This window comes from Plectropomus leopardus, chromosome 18 (assembly GCF_008729295.1).
Source record: "Plectropomus leopardus isolate mb chromosome 18, YSFRI_Pleo_2.0, whole genome shotgun sequence".
NCBI lineage: Eukaryota > Metazoa > Chordata > Actinopteri > Perciformes > Serranidae > Plectropomus > Plectropomus leopardus.
This window is the reverse complement of record NC_056480.1, coordinates 13,027,707-13,039,959: the sequence shown is the minus strand read 5'-3', so window position 1 is coordinate 13,039,959 and position 12,253 is coordinate 13,027,707. Positions and strand designations below refer to the sequence as shown.

General features: G+C 37.6%; 2 protein-coding genes across 4 annotated transcripts in view; both read left to right on the top strand.

Annotated features, from left to right (window-relative positions):
* Positions 1-2,315, top strand: part of LOC121957789 (FH1/FH2 domain-containing protein 3-like) — a 70,610-nt gene extending 68,295 nt beyond the window's left edge. The window contains 2 exon segments of the mRNA XM_042506567.1: positions 1-30; positions 830-2,315. The exon segment at positions 1-30 is cut by the window's left edge and continues 135 nt beyond it. Of these exon segments, the coding sequence (XP_042362501.1) occupies positions 1-30; positions 830-912 (113 nt within the window). The 3' untranslated portion in view covers positions 913-2,315.
* A 733-nt stretch (positions 2,316-3,048) lies between these two features.
* LOC121958101 (glutathione S-transferase A-like) lies at positions 3,049-9,528 on the top strand. Of its 3 annotated transcripts, XR_006106818.1 has the most exons (8): positions 3,049-3,274; positions 4,684-4,749; positions 4,872-4,977; positions 5,556-5,674; positions 6,442-6,530; positions 6,636-6,781; positions 8,864-8,946; positions 9,395-9,528. XR_006106818.1 is itself a non-coding variant. In XM_042506975.1 (7 exons), exons 1-6 carry the CDS (start codon positions 3,107-3,109, stop codon positions 6,766-6,768), a joined length of 681 nt encoding a protein of 226 aa, XP_042362909.1. In that variant the 5' UTR covers positions 3,049-3,106; the 3' UTR covers positions 6,769-6,781; positions 8,864-9,229. The 3 variants fall into 3 exon arrangements, 2 of the variants coding, with proteins under 2 accessions (XP_042362909.1, XP_042362908.1); XM_042506975.1 differs by lacking the exon at positions 9,395-9,528 and having other exon boundaries at positions 8,864-9,229; XM_042506974.1 differs by lacking the exons at positions 8,864-8,946; positions 9,395-9,528 and having other exon boundaries at positions 6,636-6,962.
* The last annotated feature ends 2,725 nt before the right edge of the window (positions 9,529-12,253 follow it).

Here is a 12,253-nt window from a genome sequence, read left to right as displayed (position 1 = left end):
GGAGGAGGTCCAGGGCCAACCGCAAGTCATGTATGACCTGAAAGCTTAACCTCTGTCCCAAATCAATACCGCATACTTATTCTAACAGTATTTAACAGTATTTGCTTATGTTGTGTGTTCACACTGGGATGATCACAAGAGTAGAGGTGAAATAAGTATTCAGATCCTTTAAAATTAAAAGTGTCCAATGCAGAAAAATCCTTTTAAAAAAGAAAAAAAAATCCAAAAAACTCCAAAAACTTTACTTCCATAAAACGGTTTTGTTAATTTAATATATAAGAAAACATCATAATTTTCCTAATAAACAAAGTAGACCACCGCACACTGAAAGACTTATTCAGAGCGAGCGACAGTGACCAAACCTGAAGAAGCAGCAGGCGAAACGCGTCGCTCGCTCTGAATAAATCACAGTAAAGTCATTCAGTGTGCAGTGGTCTACTTTGTTTTCCACTTTATATGTTCCTGCTACCAACCAGCACCTGACGATCACACTGGCTTTGCATGAGCAGTTTTGCTTATTATCATAATTTTTCTTTTTCTTTTTTCCACCTTACTGCCTTTCAACTAAGCCAAAGATATTATATTCTCCTGATGGTGTTTTTTTGTGCTTTTTTTCAGGAAATTCTCTTGTAACATTTAATAAATATCTTGCAAATTTTTGGGCCAGCTCCCTCCGTTTTTAAATAAATCAAGCCAGTTCGTTTAGGTTTGAAAGGGTACAGTCACAGGTGTGTTTGAGGAGATTTATGGTCACTTTTATAGTCAGGATGGAATTGGGACACCGATCAGTTAAATCACAATAACCGTACTTTAACTTCTCTCCTCACAGTGAGGCGGACTCTGAAGAGCGGTCTGACCCCAGAGGAAGCTCTAGCTTTAGGACTAACCGATTCCCCGGATGCACAGATGTGATCATCGCCGTGGAAACACAGCTACAGTTGTCAAAGCGACATCTCTTTCAGCCGTCTGCCTTCGCCAAACTTCACAGAGTCACAAACCCCTTTTGGTTTTTGCCAGCTGCTAATTTTGCCTGACGTGTCTGAGTGATGAAGCTGCAGCCGTGATAGTGTGTTTTAAATGCCGCACCAAGAAAAAATCTTTGAAGTGAAGAAAAACAATTTCGTCGAATGAGGACTGATGTACTCAACAAGAAGAAGAAATTTAAATTCAGTCACGCTGCCTCGACACTAAAGTGATACTTTTTTTTTTTATATAAACGTGCATTTGACATGTTGCATTAGTCCGATGGGATGATTATAGCTTGAGTTTCTGCAGCTGTGACTTCACCATTTTTTCATTTATTGAAGCTGTGAATTTTCATTGTAACGATTGATTTGTTGTCAAAGAATCCCAAGAGATCGCCACAAAAAAAGAGGCTAACCGGGAAACGAGGGAAACATTTGCTTCTGCAGCTGCACGTTTGACAAGTGACGACTGTTTAGTAGGATTGTGGAAGGTTTTCAGTCTGATGTGTGCCTTTCATGTAAAAGGGACAGCGTTGTACCTTTTCACCATCTCGTTTGAGTCACCTCCTACTTCTCAGATAACTCACAAAAAATGTCACATTCACAGGCGCGGTGTCGTCGAGTGTGACTGTTGATTAGAATTTACTTTTTTATTTTGGCAAAATATTTATTTGCAAAGCTCGGAAATGTTGCACCTTACTCAACATTAATAGTTTCCAATGCTGAAATGAACGACTGATTCAAAACACAAACAAAAGGACGTATTTATCTCAGAGGAACTGTTTGTAAAGTGTAAAAAGACAAAAAGATAAAGACATTTTTTTTTTTAAATTTTAATAATCTATTTTGAAGGACATGCAGATCATTCTGCATAAAATGTGTAAATGCCCTCGTCAGCTGCCAGGTACAAAGTACTGTAGTACAACAGTGTGCATGTTTAGTGCCGTTCATGTGATGTATTATTTTTGTAATTTCTGTAGAAACTTGTATTATAGTCTGAGAGAAAAGGGTAAAATGAGGCTATTCTGTGAATTGTAATAAAAGTAATAATAAAAAAAACTGAAAGATGTGGTCATAGCTGAATTATATGTTCTCAAAGTGTTGCTCTGTGCTGAGAGAGGGGAGCAATATTTGGGCATTTACTTTGAACTCTGTGGTCACATTGTACTTGAAAAGGATTGTGGGTAATGTAAGTGTCAGCTGAACCATCCGCTCCCCTCACAGCGCACCAAAAAACAGGGAAATATCGCTGCATTAATATGATGTGGTGAGCTGAACATACACTTTCACTTGAAATGCTGTGTATACACACTCTGCAATAAAAAAACAAAAACCACTGAGTGAAACAAAGAAGGCGCATGTCATTCTTCTTCACACAGTCAAACACATGAATGTGCTTTTACTGACCAGCCTTTGGATGAATGAGATGCCATAAACTGATCAACTGCTGCTCACTTTATTTGTGCAGTTTAATGGTGAATCGTGTCACTTTGTTTCTTTGAGTTAGCGTCTGTCTCTGCAACCATGGCCGAGTCGGATGGCCTCCCTGCTGGAGAGTTATGATCACTCTGGAGGAAAAGAAGCTGCAGGGCTGCAAACACAAGCTGCTGTCTTTGGAGAAAGAGAAGCACAAAGCCCAGGAAGTCTTGGAAATCAACCCAGAGGACAGCTGGGTGCACTGTGGCATGCACAGGGTGATCGCAAAGACAGCCATGCTTAAAAGGATACTTCACCCTCAAAATGTTCATCTGAATATTAAATACTCATCTTGTGTTTGAATTCCTGTGTGTGTGTGCATGTGTGTTGGCACAGGTAACCATACCTTACCTTATGTAACCTTAAAAAAAGGCAAAATGCAGTGGATTAATTCAAAGTGAATAAAAATAATAATTAGAGGATGTTTTTAATCGACTTTTTTGGTCAAATTGGCTTAAAGTAAAGCTATGATGACGGAAGATTATCAATACTATGAGTTGCATTACCTCACCCAAACCAGCAGGTGGCAATATGTGCTTTTATAATCGCTTGAGATGCACATGAACTGTGGAAAGAGTTAGAATAAATCCGTTGTTTGGTGTGCACTTCACTTGTCTCTTCAGCAGCAGACTGTGTCGGAGTTTAGTCCAGTCTGATCTGAAACCATGGCCCAGGACATGACTCTGCTGTGGGGCTCCGGCTCTCCCCCCTGCTGGAGGGTCATGATCGCTCTGGAGGAGAAGGATCTGCAGGGCTACAACCAAAAACTGCTCTCCTTTGAGAAAATGGAGCACAAGTCCCAAGAAGTGTTAGATATAAATGCCAGAGGACAGGTATGGAGGTGCTTAAATCCACCGTAATCTGTAAAATGATAAAATAACGTTAGGCTGATAATTTACCCCGAACATTTCCCTCCCCGATGAATAGCAGCATCTTGTTTTAATACGAAACGCAACCTACAATCTGAGCGTTTTAATGTCCCTGTTAGATACGTTATATAAGGCGACGCCAAACTCCATTCAAAACCTCATATATAAAATGATTTTCTGTATACCGGCATGAAAATAAACTAGCTGAAACATAACTGAAGGGTGTAGATGGATTATGTGGATGTGACTATTAATGCGGCATATGTTAAATTCACCAAGCACCATGTTTGTTTTAGGAAAAAGCACGAATTTGTATCAGACTATTCACTGAAGTGTCTTTGACACAAACGCACCACAGAGGGCGGTAACGGCACCGCAGAGCATGACAGACGGAGAGGTTTCTGCATTAGGTTTACTATCAGCATCACCAGTCTTGTTGTCACAATTAAAGTGCTTTTTTCTTGATTTATGTGACATGCATTTTACCAGTAAACTGAATAAGATTTAATCTTTTGAGACCTGGATTAACTTCTGCTTTCTTGTACAGCGTTCAGACACCTCTTACAAGTATTTTAAAACTTTGAACCTTTGAAACCTGAGCAAATTGGTTTGAATTTTTTTAATTTATCTTAAAAAAAAACACGAAAAACATGCAATCCGCAACTTGGCATGACATGTCCTGCATTTGCAAATAAACTGTAAAAGGTGACAAAGGAAAATAACTAAGTTAGCTAAAAAATAAAAATATGAAAAAGAGAGTCTTTAACTATCAAGAAAACTCTAATTAGGATTATATATTTAAAATTGGAGTTACAATAGATATATAGATTTGTTTTGATTATTTCTATTTACCTTTTTTTTAGCACTTTTTAGGGCCTGTTTTTTTTTTTTTTTTTTTTAGCTTATTTCAGGTAATTTTCCTGCAACGTTTTGTTAATTTCTTGCTAATTTTCGAGTAATTTCTTGTCAAGTTGCTTATTGCCTTCTTTTCATGCTTTTGAAATAAATCAAGCCAAATTTTTTTAGGTTTCAAAAGTTAAAAGAAATACAAAATACGACAGTTTAAAGTTGTGTGTTGTATGTCTCTTGTATGCCAAAATAAAAAAAAACTCAAGTCCCTCCCCAGCGCTTAAAAATGTATTTGACATTCCTCCCCCATTTTGCTCCCTCCATAAATAACAAACAGTCCCTAATAGAATTAATTCAGACGTGTTTTTCCCAGTAAGCCATGTGCAGCAGTTTTTGTTCCCCAAGAGTCTCTGTGTGGTGCAGTGCAACAGGTTTTCTTAACTGCTCCCAGTGCCGTCTGTGCTAACAGCAGTAAACCTTGAATAGTCTCCCTTGCTCACATTATAAGCTGTTTTATTTTTCAGCTTCCTTCTTTCAAACATGGAGACATCATCGTGAATGAATCCTACGCAGCCTGTTTTTACCTGGAGGTGAGTGACTCTGTCCATCAACTAACAAATATCAATTTAAAAGGCAGTTTAACAAACACTAAATTCAGCATTATGAAGTGTGACATGTTGAAATGTTTGTGTCTTTTCTGTCTACGTTGCAGAGTCAGTTTAAGTCTCAGGGGAACAAACTGATCCCAGACGGCCCGGCAGAACAAGCGCTGATGTACCAACGCATGTTCGAGGGCCTCACATTCTACGAAAAACTCAGTAAGACAAATGAATTAATAACACTTTAAAAACACTGCATAGAGTTTCTCGCAGTTATCGCACATTATAATTAAAGGGTAAAGCTTGTAAGTCCACCCCTGGTGGAAAACTTATTTTTTTAAATTTTGGCACAAGCGACAGCAGTTCAACTGTCCTGCATTTTGACGTAGTAAATGACCTGCTTGTGTTGAGGTTAATCAAAGTACTCGCAGCTGCGTGAAAGAAGTATGTTACTGGAATATTAGTTATAATTTGCAGTGTAAACAGCTTAGTATGAATATTGGCTTTTTTGGAATGAAGACAAAAATCTGACTAAAAGCCTTAAAATAACCCCGATCAGATCTGCTTTATATTCCCATTTGAGTAATGTTGAACACTTCAGTGCCCAGCGTGTCAAATCGTGTCAAATAATGTTGCTTTGTCTTTAAACAATAAATGATTGATGCTTGATAATGCTGCACTTTTAGCAATACTTGATATGCCAAGGAAATAGGATCATACACCCAGTGAAGACACTATCCTTTGTTTGTGTGTGTGTGTGTGTGTGTGTGTGTGTGTGTGTGTGTGTGTGTTCCTAGATTTAGTCATCTACTACGACTGGTTTGTCCCTGAAGGAGAGAGGCATGACTCAGCTCTTAAGAGAAACAAAGAAGCTCTGGCCACTGAACTCAGCCTGTGGGAGGGTTACCTGCAGAAGGTAGTGTGTACAGTACACACATAAACACAAACGAACGACATTTGCACATTTAACCATTTGAAACCTGAGCAAATAAACATAATCATAAACATGGTAAGAAGGCAGTGTGCAAAAAATAGCAAAATATGAGTAAAAATGACAAGAAAACGCCCTGAAAAATAGCACAAAAAAAGTTTAAAAAAAAAGATTTTTAAAAATGATCTGTAAAAATAGTGCTGAAAAAATAATTAGAATTCTGTAACATAATTTTAAAATTATGATAATTATAAATTAAGTTTTCTGGACATTTTTTACCTAACTTTTTCGGGGAGGTTAACGTCAGGGCTACAAAAATAACAATATGCGATAATGTGAAAGATAAAAATGTATAATGACATTAATGTTAATCAGCGTTCCTACAGATAATCCTTTTGAAACTTGAGCAAAAACATGGACAAAGGCACTGCGCAATTAAATAAAAGTGCAGTTGGTGGATGAACTGGAAGAAAAGCACTAAAAAATAATGATTATTGTGTAACATAATTTTAAATATGTATTTATGAAAGTAATAGATATAGTTTTCTGGACATTCTTCCCTAGGTTTTTGAAAAATGTTTATATAATTCAATTTTTTTAATAGATTTTTCTACATTTGCTGTATTGCCTTTTCCCCCATGTTTTCGAAAGAATTCTTTCTTGGTTTGAATGAAAGGCGTCTGAATTCAGCACATGAAACGTGATGTGGATCCAGGTTAAACATGCTTTATTTTCCACCTGTTTCTTTTAAGCTGGGCTCGAACTCTTACCTGGCAGGACCATCCTTCTCTCTGGCAGATGTGACTGTTTTTCCAACTGTTGGTACTCTTTTCAGATTTGGGTAAGTGAATAAAGAACGGCTGTTGCATTTTCTACAAGTCACACCGACAAAATACGTGAAGTCTTGACACTGCGGTTCAAATGTCGTCCACCCTTTTGTCTGCAGGTTGTCTGCTGAGCGTTACCCTAAACTGGGAGAGTATTATGCTCTGTTGAAGGAGCGGCCGAGCATTAAAGCCAGCTGGCCTCCTCACTGGCTGGACAACCCAAAGGGACAAGACACACTCAAAGACATCTGAGATCCACACACAGGTTACAGCCACGTCTGACCGTCATGTTGCGGTTTTCATAGAAGATGCTTTTGCTTTTTTATAACCTTTTGAAATCTGGAACAACATCACTTTTCTTGTGCTGCAGATTTAACCTTTTAATCCTGAGCAGTTTCTTTCAAATACACGGGAAAAGAGCAACTGTGTAATAAAAGATTGACAAACTGCAAAAAAGAAAAAAAGTTAGGGAAAATTGTCTAGAGAAAAATAAAATAGGTAAAAATGTCTAGGAAATGAAATGAAAATAGCTGGGGGAAAAAACTGTATGTATAATCACAATTCCATAATTAAATTTACGTTGCAAAAAAAATTTTAAGCACTTTTTACAGGCAGTTTACTTTTTTTGAAACATTCCTTTTTCGTCTTAAATTTTTTTGCTAATTTTCAGGTAATTTTCATGTAATTTTGTGCTAACTTTTGGGTCATGACGTCTCGTGTTGCTCATTGCCTTTTCCTGATGTTTTTGAAAGAAATCAATCCAGTTTGCTCAGGTATGAAACAGCTAATATAGTTTCAGCTCACATTTTGTCAGATATGATCGAGCTTTTTTATTTGTCTGATTAAAAACAGGGAAAAAAGTGTTGAGATTGCCAATATGTTACAAATATATCGGTGTCACTAGAGCAGAAATGTGCTCCTTACTTTTTATTTTGTCAAACTGACTTTCATATTTAGTTTGGTGTTTTTTGTCCGTTATGTTTCTGCCAAATTATTGCCCAAAAAATCAGTTGATAAACACAGGCTACGTTAAACTGCAACATGTGACGGTTTGCAGGGTTTCACATTGTGATGTTGTTGGCATAGCAGCGTTTGTTGCTGAGATACACGGCGTGTATATCTAACGGCAGTGCCGTTGACTTATAAATGTACAAGTCACTATAACAGCAGTTTGTTTGCATTTAGAGTCTTCCTTGTGAAGTCAGTTGTTTTAGTTGTTTCTTGTTCTAATTAACCTCCATTACAGCCAACATGTCTTTTAGGCTTTAGCACTAACTACAATGCAAATAAGAATATTGGCTCTACAATTGTACTGTAGCAATGGCCAAATAAAATGAAGAAGAAGAAAAGGATGTCTGAGAGTTTATATTAAAGTTTAGACTTAACTATTGCTGAGCTCAACATTGCATTAACCCTGTAAACCCAAATAATCAGAATAAGCCTAGAACAGACTTTCGATATCACATTTTAAAAAAAAAGGTAGGTGTGTTTGTAGTGATATGATCGTATGGTTTATTGTTTCTGTGGTCACGCCAAAACCTGTTTGCCCTGCACAGAGGTAAGTCAAAAGTGCTGCGTTATCATGACTTTGCATGAATGAGATTAGACTGTTTCCATAAAGTGCAAATGGTTTTACATCATATGTAGAGTGCACAGCTTCTTAGATACACAGCAGCTGCACTGCATGATGGTCAGTGTTACCTTAATTTAAAAACAAAAGCATTGTACATTACTGTAAAGGGGCATTTTAAATACTTTTAACTTTGAGTTCAGATCCTGCACACAGTACCGGGAGTAGAGCAGCTTAAGAAGCGCCAGAGCAACGTTTCTCAAACACCTCCTTGAATACCACTTTTCCTGCATGTTTTAGATCTCTCCCTGCTCCAACACAGCTGATTAAAATGATAAACTTGTTGCGCTTTACAACAAGCTAAAAGACTTGTGCCAAGTGACACACTGTTACTCGTCTTGGCCCAACACAGTCGCCAGAAAATATGCTGGCATTGTACGTTTATGCAAACCACAGATAAGTTACATTCACATGTCATTATGACACAGATACATCGAAACTTCATGTTTCAACAAGTGTGGTTAGATTTCAGCACAAAATGAAAATCTGGTGAAAGTAATAGAGTATGTTGTGACTTAAAACACCTAGTTTGGGCAGCACAATCCCTGCTGGAAACGCAGTGGTGTCTTAAAAAAAATGCTTTTCGAGGCACTACACGACTGGGAAAAAAAAGCAACGAGCCACTACAGAACACCCACATTTGGTACTTAAAAAGCTGCTGGAGACACAGCATTGACCCACTAAATCACAACCGTTTTTGTTGTTTGTCTTGAACAGTGGTCTGCAGTTTGGCAGGAGTCTTCCCGAGGTGATGTACCATCCACCATCCTCTAAACGTCCTGATTACAAAGTCACCTCAGGTACTGCATCACTCAAGAGACATTGATGTTTCATGTATAAAACTTGCAAGTGTAACATATTCGTGGTTTGCAGAAACACACAATGCTGTCATTATCTTCCGGCGACTGGGCTCCTTTTATCACACACTACCTGTTGCATATTCTTGATCTTTCTTCGAGTCTTTAGTCCTGGTACTGTTGACTTTGGGCTTCTACTGTTTTGCACCATCAGCTGATGATTACAGAAGCAGTTTGTATTTTATGTGAAAGAGATAAATCAACTATCATGGGGCCGCCAAATCAAGCCAGCAACCCCTGCTGCCTGTGCAACATGAGCAATGCACTGTGTGTTTGTCAGCAGCAGTTAAAAGTTCACACACAAGGAAGGAGTATAATGCTTACTGTGAGAACTATTATCTGATCAGGTAGTGTCTTCCTATTCACCATCAAACCAAACTGTTTCCTGCAGGACAAACACTGAGTTAGATCCATACATGCATCAGTATGTCAGGAAAGTCTGCAGCCACAGGGTCCACTGGTGTGCTTCTCAGGGGTGGATTATCAGACAATGGATCCCACCACCTCACCTACACAGGCACGTGACACAGACATTTTATAACTTTGTTTCATTTCGATGTCAATTTTTGTTTTATCAAGGTAATTTTGTGTCTCCTTGTGGTTGTTTTTTGTCTCTTTGTAGCTATTTTGCCTATTTTAGCTGTTTTGCTTAAGAAAATGTAATTAGGAATTAGAAAAAGCGACAAGAAAATTACCTTTGAATTCATTTAAAAGTTACAGAGAGAGAAATTAATAACAATTAAATGAATAATAATAATGATAATAAAAATATGGAAAAATGTCCAGAAAACCATCACTATTATTATTATTAGTAGTAGTAGTAGTAGTAGTATCATTATTATTATTATTATTATTATCATTATTATTATTATTCTTTTCATAGATTTCAGGTAACTTGTTTTTGTGTTGTCAAAAAGAAATTGAGTCAATTTGCTCAGGTTTCAAAGGGTTAAGTGACATTTTGCAGGCAAAGGTCTGGGCCTGTGCCTTGTAGGCCTATTCATTAATCCATCCATGATGTTGTTGTATCAGATAACTTCATCCTTGTTACGGAGCCACTACATTTAAAGGAAAAACTACAACCAGTATTTTTTTGTGTGTGTACTGTACTCATTCATCCAGCCTTTATTTAAAAAACAGGATGGTCCAGTTGGAGCAGTCCAACTTTGTGGGCACTCTGTGTACACACAGAATTCAAACCAGCATACTGAATGTTAAAATGCACTAAGTCATGCATGTAGAGCAGAACCAGTATCAGCCATAGTGCCCAAATAACATAGAAAAACCAGTTATATTGTAAACACCATTGCTTTCTGTCATTCTCAATATGCTTTGTCAACAGAAACTGTCTACCTCATGCTCATCAAGCTGATGAGCTGACTAGCAGAAGAATTTTAGAATGACGATAAAACGATATGAAGAGGGGGAATGTCACCGGTGCACTCAAAGTCACAAACGGATCATTTACAGACTACCTGCTCTGACTGGTTTACATTTTGATGCAATCTTTTTGTCATGCTTCTCAGGAAAAAAAAAAAAAAAGTGTTCAGCAGCTGAATGAAGCGCTGGAAGGAACAACCTTCAGCACCACATGATTTCCATGTGATTTCTGAAGCTTTCTTTCATGCAACAGGTTTTATTGTGATTGTAAGTGCAGAACATAATAGCAGAGATAGAGACTGTGTCAGAACACATGACCACGTTGATACAGGCAAACACTCAAGTGCACGACAACAGTTCAATGACTGACTCCTATAAAGAGGCATTAAGAAACCATTTCAGTGAATCGGTGATCTTTTTAATGTCACACATAAATGCTCATGCTCAAATGATAGATTTAGATACGTGTTTTTTTTTTTATTGCATTCAGTCGAGTTGATTTTTTTAGTCTTAATGACTGTGCCAGAGCTTTGTTCCTGTGTGTGCAGGAGTGAGTGAAAAGTGCTGAGTCACTGTGACTTTTAAACTGTCAAATTTCAGGATGCCGTTAGCGCGCACCAGGAAATAGTAATGTAAATCACTGCAGGAGGTGTTTATATAAATGAAAACATTACATCAAGATGACATTTCCTCATCCAATTCAGATACATTTTATGCAAGATGACTAGTGATTGCTGGACTGCCAGTAAAACCAGTTAAGTTCTAACTTCAGTGAATAGAGCCACTGTTGGTTACAATTATAATGCATAGATGTTATTATTTATTTGTCTTGAGTTATTCTCCATCAATGCACAAAATGTATTGTTATTTCAATTTTGGACTCTATTTTTTCTTTTTAGTTATACCATGGTCTGCATGGCTGAGAGCAAAGAGTATTCAAAGCAAGAGAAGTCCCTCCTCCTCATATGTCACTTTGCTAATGCCTGCGTATGCAAGCAGCTAAAGCAATGGCACTTAATTTATGGCCCACGGGCCAAATCTGGCCCCAATAGGGTCCCGAGTGATTCACAATGGGAATTTTTTTTGTACTTTCAGTATATATAAGGTGCCAGAGTGCATAAAAAAAAGAGTGCCAGTGGAGGATCCTCTGCACCCCTGAGAGGTCCTAGCTAAGCCTCTAGTGTCCTTAAACCTATAAACATCTTAAAATTATTGTTCTAATAATTGTACTGTAATTATATGTTTTAACATTATGTTTCAGAAATAATCTTTTTATTGTAATTATTATTTTTATTTTTATTATTAATTGTTTGCGCTTATTTATTTTCTTTTTTCCTCTTTTAACTGGTTTTTTTTTGGGTGATTTTCTTGTAACTTTTCAGTAATTTCCTGTTAATTGCTTATTTTGGGCTCATTTCTTGTTATGTTGCTCATTGCCTGTTTCCATGTTTTGAAATGAAATTAATCTAATTTGCTCAGGTTTCAAAAGGTAAAGCACTGAAAATATTCTAAATATAGTGTACAATCAAACTAATGTGGACTTTTTTTAGGTGGCTAGAATGCATTTTGTTGCTGAAACCTCCACAGCAGCACATTGCTTAGCCTCCATGTCCGACTCCAGCCTGCTTCTCCAAACTGGGGGCGTACAGACGGAGAAGGTGAAGTACCTTATACAACCCCAGTTCAAAAAATCTGAACTATCCCTTTAACAGAAGGTGGCGTTTACATGCTTGGACAGGGTGTGAACTATCTTAAACATCTTGAGTCACAAATCTTTGGCAATAACACAAAAATGGGATGGGACTTAATCCCACCAATCCGGTTGCAAAGGGCCGGACTTGTTATAAAACAGGCATCTGCCACACTGTTG